Source organism: Dermatophagoides pteronyssinus, unplaced genomic scaffold (genome assembly GCF_027571235.1).
Source record: "Dermatophagoides pteronyssinus isolate colony J.1.1.1.1 unplaced genomic scaffold, Derpt_VIB-CSIC_2022.12 sq0008, whole genome shotgun sequence".
NCBI classification, from domain to species: Eukaryota; Metazoa; Arthropoda; class Arachnida; order Sarcoptiformes; family Pyroglyphidae; genus Dermatophagoides; species Dermatophagoides pteronyssinus.
This window is the reverse complement of record NW_027461532.1, coordinates 2,355,168-2,379,947: the sequence shown is the minus strand read 5'-3', so window position 1 is coordinate 2,379,947 and position 24,780 is coordinate 2,355,168. Positions and strand designations below refer to the sequence as shown.

Sequence of the window (24,780 nt, the reverse complement as noted above, 5' to 3'; positions counted from 1 at the left end):
ACAATTTACTTCAATGTAATTTGAGAATAGTAATTCTTTTTTTTTTTATTCTTCGAAAATTACAATCACCAACATCGAACAAAAACAAAATAATCTGCCTTAGGTTAGATTATAATTACATCTTTTGGATCATATTATTTTTCATTATTCAAAATTATTAATTATAAAAAGTTATGAAATCTTATCTTTTCTGTTATAGGTTGAATACAAAAAACAAAGCAAAAAAACAAAACAAAACAAAAACAAAATAATGAATAGAATAGTTACATAGAAAAAAAAGTTACATTATGAATATGATTTTATGTTGATAAATGAATGAATGAATGAATGGAAGAAAACATAGAAATGATACCTTTTTTTTGGTTTTAATTTGAGGTGTTAATGATAAATATTATATAATGCAGTAGGCAAGAGAGAGAGAGAGAGAGAGAGAGAGAGAGAGAGAGAGAGAGAGAGAGAGAGAGAGAGAGAGAGAGAGAACAAAATGGTTGAATAATAAAATGATGATGTAGGAGTAATAATGAGATCCAGAATAATGAATACAATCAACAATCAAAAGAAAACAAAAAAAACGACAAAAACATAATTCCATTTGAAATTACGAAATGTAAATATTTATTTCTGTCAAATATGAATGATAATAAAACAAAGTTCTGTTACTAAAATTAACTTTTTTTTAAAAAAATACGAATATATTTTTTTATTCATAGAATCAAAAATTGTAATTTGTTTTATAATTTATTCATGAAAACAAAAATAGATCATCAAAAAACAAAACAACAACAAAAAAATAATGATGGGTAATCATACGGCTACATTACGACGTTTACAAACAACAAATACTACATCATCACAACAACAACAACAACAACAACGGCCAATTAGTAATTATCATCATTATCGTTTTCGATTTTTAAATAATCGAACAACATCATCAGGATTTCCATATCGTCATCATTGTAAAAAAACAACAACAACAACAACAACAAATAATAATCGAAAATCAAATATTATAAATAGAGAAATTGATCAAACAATTATAAATCATGAATCGAATAATAATAATGATAATAATTTAGTAAAAAAATCAAAATTACTCGATAAAAATGATAATGATAATTGTAATAATATTATTGTTATAAATAATAACGATATTATTGATGATGATGATGATGATGTTGATGATAATAATATTGATTTATCAAATGAAATGAATCGTTTACGAAATGAATTACTTAATTCAAAACGTAAAATTTATGAACGTGAACAACAGCTATTAAAATTACATCGTGAAGTACATAAATTACGTTCAGTATTAGATCATTCAGAACAGATGAATACAATGATTAAAATGACAACATTACAACAACAACAACAACAAGATTTACATCATTATAATCCTCATTTATCAAACAATATGATGGATATTGATATTCAATCTACAAATAATAATAAATTAGATGTAACACAACCAGAAAAGAAAAAAGGTGTTAGTGGTGAATCAATTACAACCACTATTAAAACACCAACAACAACTGATAAAAATAATAATAATAAAAATGAAAATCGTTCAAAAAATATTATAAATTTTTTTTGGAAAGATTTTGATTGTCGTCGTATTATACAGGATGCATTGATGGATAATTCATTTCTGAAAAATTATCTAAATAATGAACAAATGGATTTAATTGTAAATTCAATGTATGTAAAAGAATTTTCAAAAAATCGTTATATTTGTCGTCGTGGTACATATGGTTCACATCTTTATGTTATAAGTTATGGTCATTGTGAAATAATTGATTGTCGTGATCGACCAGTAAATCAAATTGGTCCGGGTAAAGCATTCGGTGAATTAGCATTATTATATAATTGTACACGTACAGCATCGGTACGAAGTAAGTTGTAATTTTTTTTATAAATTATAATTTTTTAAATTATAAATTTTTATAATTATTTTTCCCCGTAAACAACAAAATAACAAGCATTAACAAGAGTACGTACATGGGTATTAGATCGTAAAGTATTTCAAATGATTATGATGAAAACATCAATGGATCGTACACATTGTATAAAACAATTTTTAAAAAAGTTTGTATTATAAAAACTTTAATTTCGAATATTACTTAATATTTTTGCTATTCATCTACATAGAGTACCATTATTACAGAATTTAAGTGATGAAAAAATTACAAAAATATCGGATGCTGTTGAAGTGGTATGTATACAACAAGACATGAATATTTTCTTTTATTCAATTCAAAAGAACAAAGAAAAAAAATTCACAGGAAAACCATGAATGAAACAAATCATAATCTTTATTTGTTTTGAATGTAATTTTTCGTTTGTTGTAACCCGATTCTGAATCGTAGGCAAAGACAGGCAAAAACATTTTCAAACATTTGTTTTGTTTTTTATTTAACCGAAAAACAATCTATAATAAAAAAAAATTCATTTGAATTGAACTATAGTGATGATGATGATGATCAGACAAAATCCAATATAATCGGATTTTTTCATTTTTCAAATTTCAAATGATTAAGTTTTGTTTTCCCTTGGTTATTAGGACCAGAAGTAGAGGAGAAAAAGAAATTCTTTTAAAAAATATCTTCGGCTATGACTTTTTTTTCGGATGACGAAAATGATGTTTGATGTTTGGTGTGTGTGTGTGTGCGAAAGAAAACAGAAAAAGCCTTTCCATTTTTTAAATATTCAAATCCCATTTATAAATACCCACGCTGTAGCCGAATACCGAAAATTTGGTTAATCTTTACTCTTTTTTTTTTATGTTTCAAGGATTATTATCCACGCGGTGAATATATTTGTCGTCAAGGATGTTTTGGTGATTCATTTTATATAATAAGTAAAGGTTCGGTTAGAGTAACTAAAGTACGACAATCATCATCATCATCAAATCATCAATATTATCATCATCAATATGATTTGATTGATGAAGAAGAAGCTATTAAAGAAGAAACAATACGAACATTAAATGAAGGTGATTATTTTGGTGAACAGGCATTATTATTATTGGATGATACACGTGAAACATTGTTACAATCAACAACAACAACAACAACAACAAATGAACAAACAAAAACAGCTACAATACAAACAGAATTATCCGATAATATTGGTGCAATACGTACGGCTAATGTTATTTCGGAAGATTGTGAATGTTTAATATTGGATCAGGCAAATTTTTTTAATCTTCTTGGTGAATTACAGGAAATAAAGTATGTTTTGTTTTTCCCTTCCTACATTCAATCATCAATCTTGTTATTTTTGTTTTGTTTTTTGCATAGATATAAATCCTATACTGATTCGATTAATAAAAATCAAAAACATTCATTATCACCGGATACAATGATAAATGAATGGCAAAAATTTCATTCAAAATCATCAACATTATCATTATCATCATCAACGGGAACAATTATAAATGAACAAGATTTATCACCATTTGAATTGTTTGTTAAAAATTTAAAATTAAATGATTTAGAAATATTAACACAATTAGGTATGGGTGGTTTTGGTACTGTACATCTTGTACGTTGTCGTAATGATCATGATAAAGTATTTGCAATGAAAAAATGTTCAAAACAATTTATTCGTCAATCACATCAACAACAACATATTGTTAATGAAAAATTAGTAATGAAATGTGTTGCTGGTAATAATCAATTTATAATTAAATTATATCGTACATTTCAAGATGATTCAAATGTTTATTTTCTTCTGGAAACGGCACTTGGTGGTGAATTATGGACTGTTTTAAGACAAAGGTAATTGATTTTGAGTTTTTGTATCTGATATTGACAAATTAATTGATTCAATTTTCAATTTTCAAAACAAAAAAAAAAGAGGACCATTCAATGAACAATGTGTTCGTTTTTATGCTGCATGTGTTATCGAAGCATTACAATATTTACATTCAAAAAATATTATCTATCGTGATTTAAAACCGGAAAATTGTCTACTTGATTCGGATGGTTATTTAAAATTAACGGATTTTGGTTTTAGTAAAGTATGTTTGGACAGAAATTGGTAAAAATTAACAATTTTAACTATGAATTTTTTTTGTTTCTTCAAACCCCCAAGTATCTACCGGCTGGTGAAAAAACATGGACATTTTGTGGTACACCTGAATATGTAGCACCGGAAATTATATTAAATCGTGGCCATGATAAAGCTGTGGATATTTGGGCATTAGGAATATTGATTTATGAACTATTAACTGGATTGTAATTATCAATTATTAATTTACTTTGATTAATTATAAAAATTATTTTAATTTTAATATTTTTTTTTCTTAGACCACCATTCATATCGAACGATCCATTACAAACCTATCATATTATATTACGTGGTTTTGATTCGATTGGTTTTGATGAGAAAATATTTTCCAAACATTGTGTAAATATTATACGTAATCTTTGTTTAGAAAATCCAAATGATAGACTTGGTATACGTGGACGTAATGGTTATAATGATATTAAAAGACATAAATGGTTTTTAGGTTTTAATTGGAATATGTTAATACAAAGAAAATTATTAGCACCAATTAAACCAAAATTAACATCAAATACTGATACAAGACATTTTGATTGTTTCGATATGGATACTATAATCGATAAAGTGATTGGTGATAATAATAATAATAATAATAATGTTAAAAAACAAGAAAAATTAATGAAAAATAATAAACATTCCGGTTCAATATCATTACTTAAATCATTATCAAGTTGTTCGGGTAGTGGTGGTGGTGGTGCTATTGGTGGTGATAGTGATACTGAACGCAATTTATTGAATAATAAAAAATCAATAACAACATCGGAACAACAACAACAAAAACAATTTACAAAATCATCAAATGATGGTTTAAATAATAATAACAATGATTATGGTGTTGATGATGATAATAATGATGATAATGATAATGGTTATATTAATGATTTTGATTGGGAACGTTATTTTTAGAAGAAGAAAAACGAAAAAACATCAACCAACCAACCAACATCAAACCATAAAACCAATGTTTTTCCTCTTCAAATTATTTTTTCATCGAAACCAAAATTATTATTTTGCATCTTGAATTTTTTTTTATTAATCGAAACAAAAAAAACCGGATAATAAATTCAATTCTTTACCGGAAAAAATTCATTTTGAAATTTTGTTTGACTGAAATTTGATTATGCGCAAGCGCGAATGCGGCATTTTTTTCATTTCGATGAAAAATGAAAATTTTTTGGAAAATATTCTTGAAAATTCAATTACGATATCAACAACAAGAACATCATATTTAATTATGAAAATTGAAATCAATTATCCTGAAAGGCTGATGATAGTTTCGTTGAATAATATTCTTTTTTTCATTTTCATTGGAAAAACTTTACATAAACCGAAATGAAATATACTACTTCATAAACTCGGATTTGTTCGCGAAATGTTTAAATTAACATCAAATAATCGTCAACGGTGAAAAGTATATAGAAAATTTTAATAAAATTACAGAATTTTTTGTTCAAAGAGTATAGAATAAAATTCAATTACAAATCATCAATATAAAATTTTTATTCGTTTCGAATTACATTCCAGCAAACAACAACAACAACAAATAATCCACCACTTAACCCCAAACAAAAAATGGATTTGGAACAAAAATTAATCAAATGGTTTAATAATAAAATTGATTATTTTGAAAATCAATGTAATAATGATCATATGATAAAACTAATTCGATCCAATGAATTTCAATTTAAATGTAATAATATTTGGAAACAATTACAACCATTGCGAGCATTAATTTATGATACGTTAAATGTTCAAAATCAACAAACATCATCATCATCATCGACTGATTGGATTAAAATAGTGTTGATTTTAAATTATCGTTCGATTTGGTTGAAAATTTTATTCAAAACTTTTGTTCGTCAACAATACGGTGATGATGATGATGATAAGGATGAAAATTTGTTGAGAAAAATTTTTCAAATTTTTATCGATTATGATGATGATGATCGAAAACGATGTACAAATCTGATTTCAATGATTTATTGGTTGGATCATGCTCGATTAGAATTGACCGAAATGATTATTCATCCATGTTTATTTCGTAAATGGCCACAAAGTTCGGAAAAAATTCTTGATAATTTTTTACGGCAAACATTTTATCCGGAACAATGGCAAAGGCTTAAATTTCGTTTAAAACAATCATCATCATCATCAACATCGTTTAAACTTGGCCATCATGAACAACAATTTCATCATTCAAATTTTCATATCGAACAATTATCAATTGATTTATCGAATGGTATACGTTTGGCACGTATTATACAGCTATTATTTCCGGAAAAATTTTCAATAACATTATTATCACAAATGAAACCAGGTAAAGATATGGACAATGTTCGTAAATTATTTGAACAATGTCATCCTATTTTTTATTGTTATGATTCAAAATTTGAATGGAATGCGGAAAATGCATTAGCTATTGCTAGAAATTATCGACAACAAACATTAGAAACATTACAATCATTGATGCGTATCGAATTTAATTTATTAATCGAACAAAGATATTGTCTTTATTTGAAACAGATTGTCTTCATACAAAGATTTATTCGTTGTCGAAATGAAACAAGACGATTACGTAATGAATTTTTACTATTACGTAAATCGACTATTACTATTCAACGATGGTATCGTTCGAAAATAGCCGCTCGTAAACAACGTTTAAATTATAACCGGATACGACAAGCGACGATAATCATACAGCGATGGTATCGATGTCGCCGTAATATAATTATATGTAGAAATTATGTTGAAAAATTCTTGATACATAGACAAAAAGCCGCTCTTACAATACAACGATTTTGGTATGGTTATCGATGCCGTAGGCAAATTTATAATAAATATCCATTGATGGAAATTATTTCAATCAATCTTAGTAATTTGAAACAAAAAAAACCATCAACAATAATCATTACAATAGGAATGAAATCAGAAAAAATATTGAAACGTATGGAAAAATTGACAAAAAATTCAATGATTAATAATCATCGTATGATTTCCGATCAATTTATTAACGATCTAAATGATTTATATCGTTTTACTAAATATTCATTTGAAATTCGTTATCGTTTACTGCAACAATGGCAAATAATTATACAATGGTGGATTGATTTACTTAAGTGTATAAATCGTAGTGAACAACATAAAATGATTGCTTTTTATATTGTATCAATATTTTTAAATTTACAAAAAATTTCATCGATCAGTATACAATCATCAGATCAATTAATAACTGCATTAATTCATATAATGTATAATCATTTTAATTATCCATCATTATTGACTAATTCTTTATATTTAATCAATGGATTAATTGATCAAAATCCAGATTTAATTAAACAATTATCAATAGATCCAAAATGGAAACGTTTAACCAATCGTATTGAAGGTCGTTATTTACAACCATTAAAAATGAACAATATTGTTGGTGGTGGTCAACAGATAAATCAGGATTCGGAACAACAACAACAATGTGATGAATGTGGAATAATACAAATTATAATTAAACAAATTATAAATAAATTGTGATTTTAATTTCTTAAAACAAAAAATACAAAAAAATCCAATAAAAATAAATTGAACACCTAGTAGTGACATCTGTTGATGATTGAATTTATAAATTAAACAATTTATTAACTTGAGCTTTTTTCTCTCCATTTTCATGAATTTGTCGTTCAAGATATGGTGGTATCTAAAGTTTGAAATTCAAGCGGGAGAAAAAAAAATTACAATTACAAAAAATATAAATATAAAATGTTATATTTACATGAAATAAAATTGGCTGCAAATTGATCAATAATTTTAATACACCTAATGAATTCTGTGTACGTTCCAATTGATTAGCCATTTCGGTTGAGATCTCATTTACTGCTTGACTAGAAACAGATATCCTTCGATAATGATTATTATTATTGGATGATAATGATTTTGGTGATCCTTCTTGTTGAGAAGGAGTAGGTAAACCAATTGAATCGATTGTTGTTGATATACTTGGACGTTTTTGACCATTTATTGATGTTGATTGATGATTATTACGATTATTTGATGATGGTGATGGACAAAAATTAAAAAGATTAGCAGCTAATAATGTAACAATACCATCCAATGTAATCAGATTATATTCTTTAAATCGTACAACTTTATTTGAAAGATTCAGTAATGCATTCAAACTATTACGATGTGTATCATTCAATGTAAGCATTAATAGATTTAAAATCTTAATTTTAACAAATATATTCATAATTTTCGGTATCATTAAAAATATATCCATTAATTCATTTGTCATTAATGGTGGTGATAAACGACGAATAAATAATTTTAATAATGATGCAACATCATGAACATTATATTTATCGAATATCGTATTAATTTCATCAATATCATCCGGTTTATTTAATTTATAATAATTTAAATAAAGATCGGTTAATTCTTCTTCCAATTTCTTTTTGATCATTATCATCATCATTGTCAAATCGAATGATAAAAAAAATAGAAATCAACATTAGGTTAGGTTAAAATAGAATCGAACATTCATTTTGTTGTTGTTGTTGTTGTTAAACTTACATTCAAACGATTTTTAGTTCCAGGAACACGAAATATTCCTTCTTCTTTTACACCATTTTCACCAAGATAATCGATCATCTGAAAAAAATGTAAATAAATACCGGTGATATAAAAAAAAAATAAAAGATAAAATTATTACTTACATGTTTCAATATGGAAGGAACATCTAAATCATTTTTATTACGTTCATTATCACGTACATGTAATGCTGTAAGATTACCACCAAATATTATTATTGAACGATTTTCATTTTTACTTATTAACGATGGAAATGTTTTACGATTTTTTGAAAAATTTGGCATCGGTATTATATATGTAGAACAATTATTTGTAATAGCGGTGGCATTATTATTATTATTATTATTAATCATATCATAATTCATCGATGGTGATAATCGAAATAATTGTTGTAATTGATTAATATCGGCTTGTAATTCAAGTAATGCTAATGTTTGAACAGCACCGGCTAGATTTTTAGTAAAATCTTCACAATAGGTAAGACTTTGTTGTTGTTGAAATGCTAATTCCTAAAAAAAAAAAATCAAAAAAGAAAATTTTCAATTAATTATTATCATAAAACTCATTTATAAAAAAAAATTTGATTTTTTTTCAGAAAGAGAAAAACACAACAAACCAGGATCTTTAAAGGTGTTTAACAAACCCACCGATTGTTTATTTAAAAAAAAAAATCCATTGTAATTAATCGATCTATTCGATTGGAACAGGACAGGATTGTTTTGTTTTTTGTTTGTCAATAAAACAAAAATCATATCGATCAACCGAAACAATAATCAGAAATGGAAACATACAAACAATCCTCTCACTCTCGTTACCAAATGATTCGTATCAAAAAACAAAAAAAAAATTAAAAATTAAAAAATGTCTAGATTTCGCCTCTTTTCGCTTAATTCAAATTCACAGATAACCATGGTAATTCATTAAAACCAAATCAAATCAAATCAATCATTCGAAGAAGAAGAAAATGGTGGGGGGAGAGAGAGTACTATGATTGTTCAACGAATCTTACACAGATCTTACACACACATACAGTGATAACTCTTGTTTGACTCTTATCTTAAAAGAAAAAAATTGATCGATAATAATTATATAATGATGACGACGATGATGATGATATAATCGAATTCAAATCACAATCAAGCAAGTTGAATCACCTCCATCCAAAAAAAAAAAGCATGAATCAATCTGTTGACGGTGGTGGTATGTTGTGAATCAAATGATCAATGATCTATGTTTTATCTATGTTGAATTTAATCGTTGATAATGTTTTGTTTTGTTCAATTGATTGATCGATAATCTTGTTCAAAAAAATGTTTTGATAATTTAAAACTCCAACAAAAAAAACCATATAAACCAACGATAATATTATTATTATGTATAATATTTGGTTATTTCGATCAATAATTATATTCATTTTGTATACAATTATTTTATCATCGATTCATTTTGATATCAATGATTATCATCATCAATGTAATCAACGACGAATAAATTTTCTACTTTTACCAACAGCTAATGCAATGAAAAGTGATGAAATTCTTGTTGCAATATTAGCGGCTAAATTTCTTGGATTATTTCATAAAGATAATGATTATAAACCAAGACCACCACCACCACCACCGCCACCTCCTCCACCGCCTCCAATATTTGCACCACCAATAATTCTTGGGTAAATATGATCTTAATTTTTTTAATGATTTTATTCATTTTATAATCTATATTAATTTTCATTTTAACCAAAATAGTAAACCGAAACGATGTAAACCAAAAAAATGTTGCCGTAATCGATTACCAAAATTTTTAAGCGAATCATCATATTCATTCGATGATGATGATGATGATAATGATCTTGATGGTTATGGAACTGAATTTGATGATAATTATGATGATGGCAATTATGATGATAATGGTGTCGGCGGTGGTGGTTATGATGATATTGGTGTTGATATTAATATTGGCAGCGCTGGTGGTGGTGGTGGTGGTGGCTATGATAATTCTTATGGAAAAAATTTTGGATTACCAAAAAATCGTCCATTTCCTATAACCGATTCGAATGAATATCGTTCACTTGAAATGAATAATAATAATCATAATAATAATAATAATGGAAATCATAATGGAAATCATAATGATATGAATGTAAACGCAAATTATTTACATAATAATAATCAAATGCCGCAACAAAAACAACGACCTCAACAAATACAAATGTATGCATCGGATCAATCATTACAAACGGGTGATGAATATAATACCGGAACTAATAGTATGGAAAATAATGATGGTGGTGGTGATATGATTCAAGAAATACAACCAACATTTGATGATGAAAATGATGAACAATTATCATTAGCAAGTAAAGATATGATAATAACTGCAAATGATAAAAAACGTAAAACAAAAACAACAAATATTGGTAAATATTTGAAAACCAAATTACGTAGTACAACAAATTTATTGTCAATAAATAATAATTCCGGTGATATAATGGGAAAAACAAGAATCAATAAAGAAAATCGATTGAAAAAATCTAAACAATCAAAACGTCGTCAACGACAAAGAAAATCTGAAAAACAACGTAAACGTCATCGTCGTCGTCGCCGTCGTCGTAAACGGCGACGAAAAAAACCCAAATCTCCGAAACAAAAACCAATTGAAAATGATTATGATGATTATGATGAAAGTATAACAACCGAACAAACAATTATTCATTTGGGAGAAAAACCATTAACAAATCTAAACGAAATTGAAGATAATGGTAATGATCAATCACAAGAAATCAATGAAGAATCTGAAACAGAAATTCCATCTACTGAAGATGATATTAATCAAGAAATGAATAATGATGATATTGATGATGCTGAACAACAACAATATATGACAGTGGCTAATAATAATGATAATAATGATGATGAAATAACAACAACTGAAATGACATCAGTAACAACCAGTGAATCAGAGATTGAAACAAGTTCAAGTGAAAAAGTAATTATGAATTATACTTATGTACCAATGGATTCAACACAATTAAGTCATCAACAACAAGAACGAAAATTAATACCAGATAATATTCGAAAATATCTTGATCGAATACGATTATGGAATAAACGAAAATTGAATGCAAATGGAATGAAACCATCATTTCAAAAAGATGATCAACAAAAACATCATCATCAACAACAACAACAACAAAGACCATTATCATCAGCAGAACAACAATCACAACCACAAAGACTGCCACCATTTCCACCACAAATTCCATTTCCAATACCAATAATGCGACCAATGTTTCCAATACAATCAAGACCACCTTTTCATCCTCCTTTAATGATTCCACCACCACCACCGATGATGATGATGAGACCATCACCACCAATGCTGAATCCAATGATTCAACATTCACAATTTAATCAGCCACTAAAATCAATGCCAACACAACAACAACAACAACAACAACAATTTCAATCACATTCACATCCAATGATAATGAATTCGGGACAAATTGTTGGTGAACAACATGTTGTCTATCCGTTATTAAGAAAATCTGATCATCAACAACAACAACAACAACAATCATCATCATCATCACTGCCAACACAACAATCAAATTGAAAAATTCAAAAATAAATCGGATTTTCCATGCCGGCGCCATGCGAAAAAATAAAATCATTATCATTATTTTAAATAAAAAATGAGAGAAAACCGAATTTTTCAAACATCTTTATCGGATTTTGATTTTTTGAACAATTTAATCTAATTTTTTTCTTTCCTAGAAAATTTCTCATCCTTTTTTTACCGATAATGATGATGATGATGATGATGGGAATTCAAAATTTTCTCTTTTTATTCAATTTACAAAGAAAAAGATGACCAACGAAAAGCGATTAAGTCTTTTAAAATAGAATCAAAGAGAGAGAGAAAAATTATCAATTGAATTTCGATCAACCAAAACAACCACAAAAAAATCAATCGATCGATCGATCGACAAATCAAATCATTTTCATTGTCAATAAAGTGAAGGTCATATCTAAACCCTTGAATTCAACAAAAATGTATCTACTACCAACATTCAATACGTTTTTAACAATAATAATTGCCATTATCGTCTTTGAAGATATCATCAGAATATTCTGGTTAAATTCTGGTCACAATCATCATCCTAATCATCATCATTACAGCAGCATTACAACAAAATTCCTAATATCAGCATTTCCATTGAAAAAATTATTAAAATTACAATTAAAACAATTAAAACAAGAAAATAAAGCTAAAAAATATGGTCTAAAAAAAGTTAAATATTTAAATGTTGAAGAACATCATCAACATATTTATTTAAATGATTATATTCTACCAAAACAATCAAAACCATATAAACCAAAACCAAAACCATATAAAAAGAAAATCAAAACAACAACAACAACGACGACGACAACGACAACAACACCGAAACCATATATTTATCCACATCATCAACCAATAGCAGCAATACCGGTATATATTCCACAACATCAACAATATTCATATGATGATCATTATTCATACGATGGTCATCAATCATATCAACCAACAAATTATGATGATGAAAATTATGGAACGATTCATTCGGATTATATTAGTTATCCATATGATCAATATCATGATCATTATGATGATAATGTGGATGATGATTATAATCATAATAATTGTTTAATGAATTATGGTCAAAATCATCATCAAAATCAAAATTATAATGAAAATAATGATTATTATGGACAATATTATGGTAATGATAATTATAATTATGATGATGATAATGTACATTATGATCATATCTATAATGGTATACCGGCATCAAGAATTAATCGACGACAACAACAATCGAATCCTTTGAATTTTATACGACCATCATCATTATCATCACATCGTTGTTATCGTTATCAATCACCATTATGGCAATATTTTTCTAAAATTGGTTAAAAATAATAATTTTTTCAAATTCAAAATTTTCTTTGAAAACAAAAAAAAAAAACAAAAGAAATTTGAATAAAAATGAAATTAATTAAATAAAATTATTGTTTTCTCTCTCTCTCTCTCTCTCTCTCTTGCTTTCATTTGAAAATTTAATAGGAAAAACCAACGGAAATGATAAACACTTCCGTGTGTGTGTGTGTGTGTATGAATTAGTCAATCAAAGAAAAACAACAACAACAACAAAGGTGTAAATCAAACCTGGAAACAAATTAACAAAAAAAAAAATTAAAAAATCTTTATTTGAAAAATGAAATTCTATTCATACTGATTTATTGTTTTGTCGATTGATCAAACAAAACTGTCAAAAAAAAAAAATTCAATAGTATAGATATTTAACAATTCCTGTTTTTCATTCTATTCGATTGTGGTTGTTTATTGATTTTTTTTTGTTTCGTATGGGAATTATCATCGTTGTTTTTGCTGTTTTGTTTTGTTGTTCTGTTTTTTTTTTGTTTTGACATACAACAGAAATGTAAATAAACGTAAAACATCAATGAAATGAAAATGAAAAAAATAAAACCAGACAAAATAAAATATTCAACATGTTGACAAATTAGCTATGGAATGATGATGATGATGATGATGATGATCAATTAAGAAAGAAAAAGTGAAGAAAAAAACAACGGAAAAGAATGTTTTTGTTTTTCCCCCCCTTAACACTTGATAACGACAACGGTATTTTTCTTTTTTTCTTTTTCGCATTCGATGCATGAATGGATGGATGCGTCCATTTATTATCATCAAATAGGACCATTAGACAATTAAAGATTTCTGGAAAAAAAAATTTTTCATTTCAAAATCAAATATTGACATTAACACCACCACCACTACTACTGGTTGACAAATTTTTGGCAGTTCTCTCCCCTCTTGAAAACCTGTTAATCATATACAGGTGTTACAGTTTTGTTTTGAAGAAGAAGAAGAAAACCGAATTGAGAATGTGACATCTTTATATTATTTTTTTTCCCGGATATATTTCATCATCGTACAATGGATGGATGGATGGATGAGAATGATGTGTGTGGATCATCGATTTTTAGGTCAATCAAATATTGGCTCTTTTTTTTCGGGTTACTGGATCGATCTATCGATCAATCGATCGATCGATCGATTGGTCAAGCAATCAAGTTATTTTTTTTTGCATATAAAAAGACATGATGACATTCTTTTGCATAAAAATCCAGAAGTTTTCACTTTTGTTTTGTATTCTATGAATTGATCACCATCATCATATGAAAATTTTCAAATGGATTTTTGGGAAATATAGATTATCGTTTTTTCAATCAAGTGATCCAACCAATATTCATCCATTTTTCATCGAAAAAAGTGAACAAACATTGCCCGTAAAAAAACAAACAAACAAATTGAAAACATGAAAAGTGATCATCATCGATCATCATCATTATCATCGAATAAAATGACGAAAAAATCATTTTCATTTCTATTCATCATATTGATATTGTTTCAAATAATTTTATCAACAAATAATTTAGTTGATTCAAAATTAGCTCGAATTAAAATGATGAAAAAATTATTGAAAGCAAAATTATTTATAAAACCATTGATTAAATCCGGTGCTATCAGGGCACCAATGTTACATTTAGTTATGCCAATGATGATGTCATCAGCAATGAAATCATGGAGTCAAGCTGCTACAGCCGGTATTATGGCTGCAAGCGGTAATGATAATGGTGGTGGTGGTATAAGCAGTGTCATTGGTGGAAATGGTTTCGCTAATATCGGTTCAACAGGTATTGGTGGTGATTTACGTAATAAATTTATGTCAAATCTACCAAAAATGCCATTCTTACGTGGTAAAGAAAATGTTGCTGTTGGAGCTAAATCATCTTCAGGTGGAGGTAATGGTGGTGGTGGTGGTGAAAATCAAGCACAATATATTATTGATATGAATCAATTTTCCAAAAATATGGCCAATCTACCTGAAATGTATGGACGTTTTTTCAAAAATCTTGTCACACAAAATGGTGATGATAAAATTGATCAAGATGATGGAAATACTGCAAAATTACAACAATTATTGAATAATTGTCTACAACAACAACAACAAAAACAACAAAAATCGACAAATATTTTTCGTAAATATATGACCAAACAACAACAACAACATTCGAATTATAATCGATGTGTATATCCGCAATCGTCCATCACCATATCGTACGTATTATTTGAATTGACCAAAAAATTTTATCCAAAATGATTCGAATTTTCTTTACAGATGTCGAACACCGCAAGAATGTTCGATGCCTTCATCACCGAAAATGATTCCGCAAACAGAATTAGCCATTTTAGCACCGGTTATTGTTGATGATGATAATGCTGCTGCTGCCGCATTATTTAACGCAAATAGTAATAATAATTTACAACAAAATCAACAATTTATCGATTATAATGGTGGTGGTGGTGGTGGAAATAGTGGTGAAATAATATCAACACAACAATTCATACCCACACAATATGAAGAAATTCCATCCACCATTGTTACTGGAGGTGGATCAATGGATGAAATTCTAACACCACAATCACCACCAGCGTCTCAACAATCATATCAATATAATCTTCAACAACAACAACAACAAAATGGTGGTAATTATCATCATCATCATTATGATGCTAATTATCCACAACAAAATCATCGAAAATTATTAGAACAATCATCATCCCATAATAATCATCATAATCATCATTATAGCCATAGTGGCAATGGCAACAATAATAATAATCATCAACCATCATCATCATCTGCAAATCGTCAATATTAAACATTATTCTGTGAATCAATCAATCAATCATTCATTCATTTTTTGTTTGTTTGTTTCCCATTCTTGTCATTTTTGTTTCTGAAAATAATCTCATCTAATTCATAATTCAGTTATTTCATTTTTCTCATGTTCATATTTGTTTGTTTCATTTGTTAAAAGCCGAATCAAATTGTCATCATCATCACATCATACAATTCATTTGCTCATCTCATTTCATTCTCGTTATTTATAATAATCCTGTCATCAGTCTTTTGATTAGTCATCATCATCATCATCAAGCATCACTATTAAAAAAAGATTTAAATTTAAATTTCATCAAATCAGGTCTACACTTGTCATAAAGTCTTTGTCTAAAACAAAAAGCAAAAAAAACTAAACAAAATTTTACCTGTTCTACATTTGGATAGCATCTTAATTACAAAGTCCATTTGTGAATTTTTTCAACAAAAAAAAAAAAAATTCAAATGAAACACACGCACACCAAGAACATTAAACGCAAGCAATTTTTTTTGTCAATTTTATTCATTTTGGTCAAAGAAATGTCCATTTTTTTAAAAAATGTATTATGTAAATTCACAACATGCATCATTCATTCATCATTCATTTCATAATCATAATCATCATTCGTCAAAAGTCTGATTTTCACCTTGATTCGCTCTTGTTTTTTTTGTGTTGAATTTTCAAAAAATATGACGAAATTTTCAAATTATTGTCAATCATAGACACTCATATTACCTACACAAACATTCAAAATTAATGAAAAAAAATATTCAAACTTACAATTAAATATTGATGATTTTGATCGATTAGAAATCGAACACCAAAATTTTCATATATTAATAATGCTTGTTGTTCCATTGCTGTCGATGATGATGATGATGATGATGATGGTAATTCATCTTTTCTTAATAAAATTGGTTCTAATAAACGATATTTAATCTGTTGTGGTTGACGATGTTTACCACGTTGTGCTTTACGATATGATGCATTATATTTAAAATATTTTATACGAACAGAACGACCATCACTATCATTATTACCAATAATTTCATTTGAAATTTTATGTTTCTGTACGGATGATGATCTTGAACCGGTATTGAAAAAACGTTTTAAACGATCCTGTAAACGATGTGTAAATGTTTTCTTATTATTATTATCCGATTTCATTGATGATTCTGAATCGATTACATCGAATAAATTCGGTGTTGATTTGGAAAATTTTGATAATGATGATGATTTTGATTTTGATTGTAATCGATGTTTTCGTTCATCATTATTATTCAAATCAATTGATTGATTATTATTATTATGTTGTTGTTCGAATTGATAACAATCGATTGTTTCATCGATTGTTGGTAATTGTGGACGTTGTTTTCTTTGTCGTAATGTATTGAATTTTTCATCAATCACTTGTTGTTGTCTTGGTGTTAAATGTATATCAATTTTTTTACTTGTTGATGATTTTTTCATTAAATTTGCTGGTAAATTCCGTTGATGTTTCTGATGATGATGATGATAATCTTGTAGAAATTCACGTGCATTTGGATTTAATATTGATTGAATTTGTTTTTTTCCTTTAAAAACATCTTTTGTTGTCAATGATGATGATGATGATGATTGTATTGAATTAACACCATCCACACCACCACCATCGCCATTATTATTGATATTTGTGATTATCATTTGTTGATTGTTGTTTTGATGTTCATAAAGATGTTGTTGTTGTTGTTGTTCGATAATCATTGGTAATTGATCATCTTCATCGTCATCATTATCAGCATCATATTCATCATCATCATCATCATCATCATCTTCGATAACAGTCAATTTTTCAATTGTTTTATTTTCTATGCAATGAAAAAGTAAAGAAGAGATTTTTTATTCAAAAAACAAAACAAAACTTTCAAAAGAATATTCATATGATAAGACGATAAAGAAGCAAAATGATTTATCAAATTGAAATTTTCCGAAAACTTTCCCTAAACAACAGAGAAATTTTTTTTAAAAAAAAAACTTCAAAGAAAATCCTAAAATGTGATTCGAAATAAACAATGTGTATCCCTAAAAATGTTTGTTTTTTGTTTTGTTGTTTTTTCGTCTGATTCATGCTTTTTTTTAAAAAAAATATGATTTCATTGAATTAAAAAGATAGAAAAAATGACACACACACACACATGTCATTGAACGAGATTTTTTTGGCTTTATCATCACCATTATTGTTATTATCCTAATGAAGCTTTATGGCGCCCAATCTGTGTGTGTGTGCAAGGCAAATATCATCATCATCATCATCATCATGATTGAATGTCACATCATATCATTTAACCATTTTCTCTCTCTACATTCATTTAGAGGGAAAAAAATGAAATAAAAGAGTTTCTCGATGTTGTTGTTGTCGTGGTTTTGGCCTTAATTTCTGTGTATGGATTATCCATTGTCAAAAGTAAATTTTTAAATAAAATTTTGATTTTTCAATTTGGCTTATTCATGTTCGGTCGGTTTAGGTAGGCAGGAATACTTACTAAAACTATCGATATGTTTAATATCGAATGCATTTAAACCCAATGAATTAATTAATTCATCATCATCATCGATATCATCATCGTAATCATCATCATTATCATCGGAAAAACTATCATCAATATAGGTAATTTTAGGCTTATTTTCATTGATAATTTCCGATGTTGTTGTTGTTGACGATGTTGTTGATGATGGTAACGGTAATGAATCAAACATTATTGTTGAAAATGGACGTAATTTTGCTTTTGCTGTTGTTGTTGTTGTTCGAATTTCATTTCGTTGTTGTTGTTGTTGATTTGATCGTTTAACATTGTTTCGAGGTTGTTGAATATTTCCATTATCATCATCATCAACATTGATGATATTATTGTCATCAATATTTTTAGATATGTCAATCATCATTTTATTATCATCATTATTAACGATTGTCATTGATGATGATGATGATGGTTTTAATATTGGTTTAGTATTAAATGATGATTTTTGTTGCTGTTGCTGTTGTGGTTGTTTTGACAATTTATTCTTCATCATCATCATCGATTGATCGATCAATTTAATCAATTGAAAATTCAATAAAGGTAAAAATTGTTTCTTTTTTTTATAATAATCAATATTCAATGTTAGTTGGATAAACACAAACAAACAAACTAAAAAAAGTTTTTCCTGTTGTTGTTGTCGTTGTTGTGGATGTTTTCATTGATTTCATCAAATAAAAAAACAAATTTTTGATACAAACAATATGAACGGACAAACAAAACAAGGAGAGAAGGAAAACAAAACAAAACAAAACAAAAATTTATAACCCAAACACAAACTAAAATTATTATAAAAATGAAACGATGAAATCACTGATTTTGTTGTTGTTGTTGTTGCAAATTACCAGAAATAACAATATCATCCAAATGGATCCATAATAAAAAATTTTTTAAAAGAAAAAAATTACCCGATGATGATGATTAGTGTTAATAATTTTACGGTTGCTATTCAATTTTGATAATGATGATTATTGTTGTTTTTTTTTTTTGGAATGTCAACCACCATTATCATCATCCTAATCATCATCATTGATGATGAGAGATTATCAATCAAAAATGATGACAAATTATAATTTGGATCAGAAGAAGAAGAAGAACGAGAAGAACGGTTTTTACAATTTCCCTCATTTAATAATGATAATTTTAAATTTAGATGTGGACATTGATAATAACTGGATAAAGAACAAAAAAAAAATCAATAACGATAAGGATGATGACAATAAACAAAATCTCAATCGATTAATCGATTGATATTTCATTTACAGCATCCATTATTTTTTAAAGAAAAGAAAAGAAAAGAATAACATTGATGGATTTTTTTTTTTTTTTTGTTGCTTGGTTACTTTGATTTTTTTACTTTTTTTCTGTTGTTGTTGTTGTTGTTGGATGAATGAATGATGTGAATACTATTAGTGTGAGTTGGATTTCCCTTTTGAAAAAAAAACAACAAGGAAAAATTACAACGCAAATGAGAGATTAATTATTGTGCAATATTTTTTATTGTTGCTGTTTTTTCTGACTTTTTTTTTGATCTGATTGAATCATTTCGGGGGTTTTTCACTAAGGTTTTTCAAGTGGTTTTTTTTCGGTTGTCGTTTGATTCATTTTTTTTGGTTTAAAAAAAATTTCAAGTATTTTTGGCTTGATGCATATTTTTTTATAAAAAATATAGAAAATTTCATTGATTTTAATCATATTTCTTACATGTTTAAATGGGAAAACAACAACAACAACAAGAGAGAAATAGAGAAATAAAGGTAAACACACAACAATAACATAAAGATTGTTTCTCGTGCAACCATCCATATTACCATATCGTATGATGATGATGATAATTAATGATAATTACGATGGGAACAATCATTATAAATTATTATTATGAGAGGGGAAAACGTAGTAGTAAATATCATCAGAAAAAAAACAACATAATAAGGATCTTTGTTATAAACTATGTTTGTTTGGCCAATATAAACCATAATCAAAAAATATGAGCATATCTTTTTCCGGGAATGAATATAATCACAATAACCATATTTCAATAAATGAGAGAAAGAAAAAAAGGTTGACATTATCGTATGAAATAATAATAATTTTTCATTCGTTTTATGGAATATATATCAATCATAATAAATGGATTGTTCCAAGGTAATTTTCATTGGCATTATATTGTTTAAATCAAATTGCCAACATCCTTTTGATAGATCATAATGACAATGTTTTAAAAAATTTTCAACAGTTTTTTGACATTCAATAAATATAATCATTTTTTCTGGACTTGTTCGTATGATTGTAAATAATGGATTTTTAAATAATGACATCATATATGAATTTATAAATCCGGCCAATATCATTGAATGATTTGCTTCAATTATTATTTGATAAACAATATGTTTTTGTCGTTGTTCTTGTTGTTGTTGTTGATCATTAGTTACATTTTCGATATTAGGCTGTTTTGATTCGATTTTTGTTATTAAACTTTTATAGCCTTGATCTTGATCCAAATCACAAGAACCACCGCTAGTTGTTGCTCTATTCATTTGATTGTTTGATATTGATGATGATGATAACGATGATGATGGTGGTTTATCAATTATTCGATTCAACATTAACCAACGATCTGTATCGATAAATAACCATTCACCAAAACGATTACGAATCTGATTCGAAGACATTTGTTGTAATGATAATAAATTTTTATCAACATCATTATTATTATCATCATTATCATCATCATCATCAATGGTAATTTTCATTAAATCATAAACTACCGAACATAATTTATCGATACGATTTTCCAATCGATCCAAACGTTTGGCCAATTCTCGTTTGCTGGTCATATTTTTGGGAGGTTTTTTTTCGAAAAAAAAATGAAATGAAAAAAAAATTTGTGACCATAAAAACATTCGATTCGAATGAAAAAAATAAAGTTCAAAAATAATTTCCGTTCATAAATGACATTTCGCAAAACAAAAAAGATTTCGACAAGTTCAAGTTTTTCTTTTAAAAAATATATTTTATTCATCAATTACGAGGTAATTAGAAAAAGAAAGAAAGAAAGTTTCGACAACATTGATGTGTATAATACGAAAATCAAAAAAGGAAAAAAAAGATCAAAGAAATATAAATGAAATCAATTATGATCATTGATCATTGTTGTTATCACTAGCTTTTTTCGTTGTTTTCTTTGCCGATGATGATTTAGATGTTGTTGTTGTTGTGGATTTTTTAGCTTTTGAAGCCGATTTCTTTTTAGCAGCTGCTGATTTAGCTTTCTTTTTAGCTTTCAAATGATTGGCAGCTTTTTTCATTAATCTTTTTTTGATAATTTTTGCCGTAAGTCTTCGTTGACGTTTGGCACGTAATTCAGCACGTTCTTCCGACATATTGGCTACTTCCATTTTTTTCGATAAACGTTCTAATTGTCGAAATTTTTCTTCATTTTCTGGTTTAGCTAGTTCATGTTTCCATTGTTCTAATTCTTCAAAATAACGTTTACGATCAACTTCAGCTTGTTCATCGAATGGTTTTCGTTCTTCCGGTGATAATTGATGCCAATTTTGTGACCATTTTCTTACTTTTTCAAGATGTTCCGGTGATTTTACAGGTGGATATTTACCATCCGGATATTCTTGTTTAAGATGATCACGAATATAGAATATGTATGATGATACAGAACGTTTTGGATAGTTTAATTCACGAAGTTTACTTTTAATACGTTGACGATTTTTTGTTTTAATTTGATCCTAATATGCGAATAAAAAGTTTCAGAAATTAGTAAATTAATAAATTTTGGTAAATTAAACTATTTTACCTTTTTAATTCGCTTGAATTGTGCCAATTCTTCATCATTCAATGTGCCAAGATATTCATTCATAGCTGATTTATATTTAACAAATTCTTCGGTAGACATTTTTTGATAATGTTCTTTTTGTTCAGGTGTCATTTGTCGCCATTCTTGTCCAGCACGTGCAAATCTTTCTTTAACAGGCATTTCTGTTGGAAATCGTTTAAAACAATCACGAACAAATAATGCAAATACATTTGATGAACGTTTTGGTGGTGGTGGAATTGTTATTGTTGATGATGATGAAGGTGTTTGTTGTTGTTGTTGTGATCCACTTGAAGCGGCGGGAAAAAACAATGACGAACTAATCGAAAAAGATCGATTATACGATAATGACAATGAAAGATTTGAGAATCTCCATAAAAAATTATCTAAATGTTTTGTTTTCAACATGATTTTCAATTTAGAAAATAAGAAATTATTTAATCAAACAAAAAAATTTTTTTTTCCGCGTAAACTTTGACCGAACTCAATTTTAGCAATGTCAACAAATAATAACAACAAAAAACACAGTAACCGTCTTTTAGGATAAAAACAGACAAAGATGGCAGCACTGTTGTAAAAAAACTTTGACCACATGTTTATTTTGGAACGTTGAAAAACAAAAAAGAAGAAAAAATTTGAATCCGATTTTCTGTTGTTTTTGGTTGTTATCGAAAAATGGGACGTAAAATTTATATTGGTAAACCAACCGATCATTTAGGTCGTACTGTATTTCAAATATTGGCTAATCTAAAGAATTTCGGTATCGGTCGTATGTTAACTCGTCATGAATTTGATAAATTTCCTGAACCATCCTATCATATTGTTAAACGTGTACAAACATATATGGATCCTGAATTAAAATATGGTACAATTTGGTGTGAAACCGTAATACGTGGTCAACGTTTACCCGATATTCGTCCACTAACAATAACCTATCGACCGGATTTTCGTTTAATACCGAAAGATGAAGAAAAAGAATTTATCGGTAATTATTCGATAACAAATTTAGGTGATAATAAAAATATATTACCTAAATATTATCAATTACCACCATTAATGCGTGAATGGATGCATCGTTATAAAGCAAGACGTCATCATCATGATCAAGATGATAATGATCAAAGTCTTGAAGAATTTCTTATACCATTTGTATATCAGAACAGGAAAGATTTAAAAAAATCAGATGCCGATCTATTTTGGATTGCTAATCGTTTGGCTGAAGATGGAGAAAAAGCAACAATCGATTTTGATGGTCATTATCATTTTAATCAAGATTATTTAGAAAATTGTACAAAATAATTGTTTTCTGTTTTAGCCAAAAATGTTTGTAAATATAAATGAAAATGTTAGAAAAAATTAATTAATAAAGAAACTTCTATTAGAAAAGCGCTGGAATTGCCCATTTATATGAAAGACAAAGTGTACCATCCAGATTATATAATGGCCAATCGATACGATGACAATAGCTTTGTTCTTTATCATCATTCATTTGTTCTTCGTTATTCGGTGTAAAACAAACAACAGTATTAAGACCGAATGAAAATTTCATCATAAAACATCCATATGGAAATTTTTCGGCCACCATTTCACTACAAGCCTGAACATTTTGTCGAAATGGTAATCGAATTTTTCGACATGAGCCAGGTTGATCGATTTCATTTTCCGATTCCGGTGGTTGTTGAGTGGTTGTGGTGGTCGATGGCTTCGGTAATCGATTGCTTGGTCGGGATTCAACAATCATGACGAACATGATGATGAAAATAATAGCTGAAATAGCGATAGATTTCATTGTTATGGTCGAATTTCCAAGAATTTTCCAAATGTTCGTTTGAAATATGATGGTATGATTGAAAGTTGCCAAATTCGATATGCCAAAATCAGTCGAAATTCATCGAATATTTATATGGTCAAAAAACATTGACCATCGATCAAGATGATAAGGTTTACATGATGATAA

General features: G+C 27.6%; 7 protein-coding genes across 7 annotated transcripts; 5 read left to right on the top strand and 2 right to left on the bottom strand.

The window, feature by feature from the left end:
- The first annotated feature begins 1,148 nt into the window (after nucleotides 1-1,148).
- On the top strand, nucleotides 1,149-5,062 carry LOC113794626 (cGMP-dependent protein kinase 1-like). The gene is made up of 8 exons (XM_075821135.1): nucleotides 1,149-1,895; nucleotides 1,983-2,088; nucleotides 2,152-2,215; nucleotides 2,794-3,233; nucleotides 3,303-3,782; nucleotides 3,862-4,024; nucleotides 4,099-4,241; nucleotides 4,314-5,062. Exons 1-8 carry the CDS (start codon nucleotides 1,211-1,213, stop codon nucleotides 4,975-4,977), a joined length of 2,745 nt encoding a protein of 914 aa, XP_075677250.1. The 5' UTR covers nucleotides 1,149-1,210; the 3' UTR covers nucleotides 4,978-5,062.
- A 304-nt stretch (nucleotides 5,063-5,366) lies between these two features.
- LOC142645260 (uncharacterized) lies at nucleotides 5,367-7,658 on the top strand. The gene has a single exon (XM_075821136.1). It carries the CDS (start codon nucleotides 5,644-5,646, stop codon nucleotides 7,594-7,596), a length of 1,953 nt encoding a protein of 650 aa, XP_075677251.1. The 5' UTR covers nucleotides 5,367-5,643; the 3' UTR covers nucleotides 7,597-7,658.
- LOC113794617 (uncharacterized) lies at nucleotides 7,571-20,255 on the bottom strand. The gene is made up of 6 exons (XM_075821134.1): nucleotides 18,962-20,255; nucleotides 17,220-18,286; nucleotides 8,775-9,158; nucleotides 8,632-8,709; nucleotides 7,835-8,509; nucleotides 7,571-7,759 (listed from the first exon to the last, which is right to left on the bottom strand). The coding sequence occupies exons 1-6, from the start codon at nucleotides 19,494-19,496 to the stop codon at nucleotides 7,682-7,684; spliced, it is 2,817 nt and encodes a 938-aa protein (XP_075677249.1). The 5' UTR covers nucleotides 19,497-20,255; the 3' UTR covers nucleotides 7,571-7,681.
- Nucleotides 10,023-12,430, top strand: LOC142645220 (uncharacterized). The gene is made up of 2 exons (XM_075820967.1): nucleotides 10,023-10,318; nucleotides 10,395-12,430. The coding sequence occupies exons 1-2, from the start codon at nucleotides 10,023-10,025 to the stop codon at nucleotides 12,259-12,261; spliced, it is 2,163 nt and encodes a 720-aa protein (XP_075677082.1). The 3' UTR covers nucleotides 12,262-12,430.
- LOC113794618 (uncharacterized) lies at nucleotides 15,112-16,909 on the top strand. Its single transcript, XM_027344742.2, has 2 exons — nucleotides 15,112-15,834; nucleotides 15,896-16,909. Exons 1-2 carry the CDS (start codon nucleotides 15,179-15,181, stop codon nucleotides 16,437-16,439), a joined length of 1,200 nt encoding a protein of 399 aa, XP_027200543.2. The 5' UTR covers nucleotides 15,112-15,178; the 3' UTR covers nucleotides 16,440-16,909.
- Nucleotides 20,256-21,986: 1,731 nt separating the features above from the next.
- LOC113794570 (uncharacterized) lies at nucleotides 21,987-23,341 on the bottom strand. The gene is made up of 2 exons (XM_027344687.2): nucleotides 22,806-23,341; nucleotides 21,987-22,737 (listed from the first exon to the last, which is right to left on the bottom strand). The coding sequence occupies exons 1-2, from the start codon at nucleotides 23,229-23,231 to the stop codon at nucleotides 22,135-22,137; spliced, it is 1,029 nt and encodes a 342-aa protein (XP_027200488.1). The 5' UTR covers nucleotides 23,232-23,341; the 3' UTR covers nucleotides 21,987-22,134.
- A 15-nt stretch (nucleotides 23,342-23,356) lies between these two features.
- Nucleotides 23,357-24,590, top strand: mRpS34 (mitochondrial ribosomal protein S34). Its single transcript, XM_027344688.2, has 2 exons — nucleotides 23,357-24,146; nucleotides 24,206-24,590. Exon 1 carries the CDS (start codon nucleotides 23,499-23,501, stop codon nucleotides 24,120-24,122), a length of 624 nt encoding a protein of 207 aa, XP_027200489.2. The 5' UTR covers nucleotides 23,357-23,498; the 3' UTR covers nucleotides 24,123-24,146; nucleotides 24,206-24,590.
- Nucleotides 24,591-24,780: the final 190 nt, after the last annotated feature.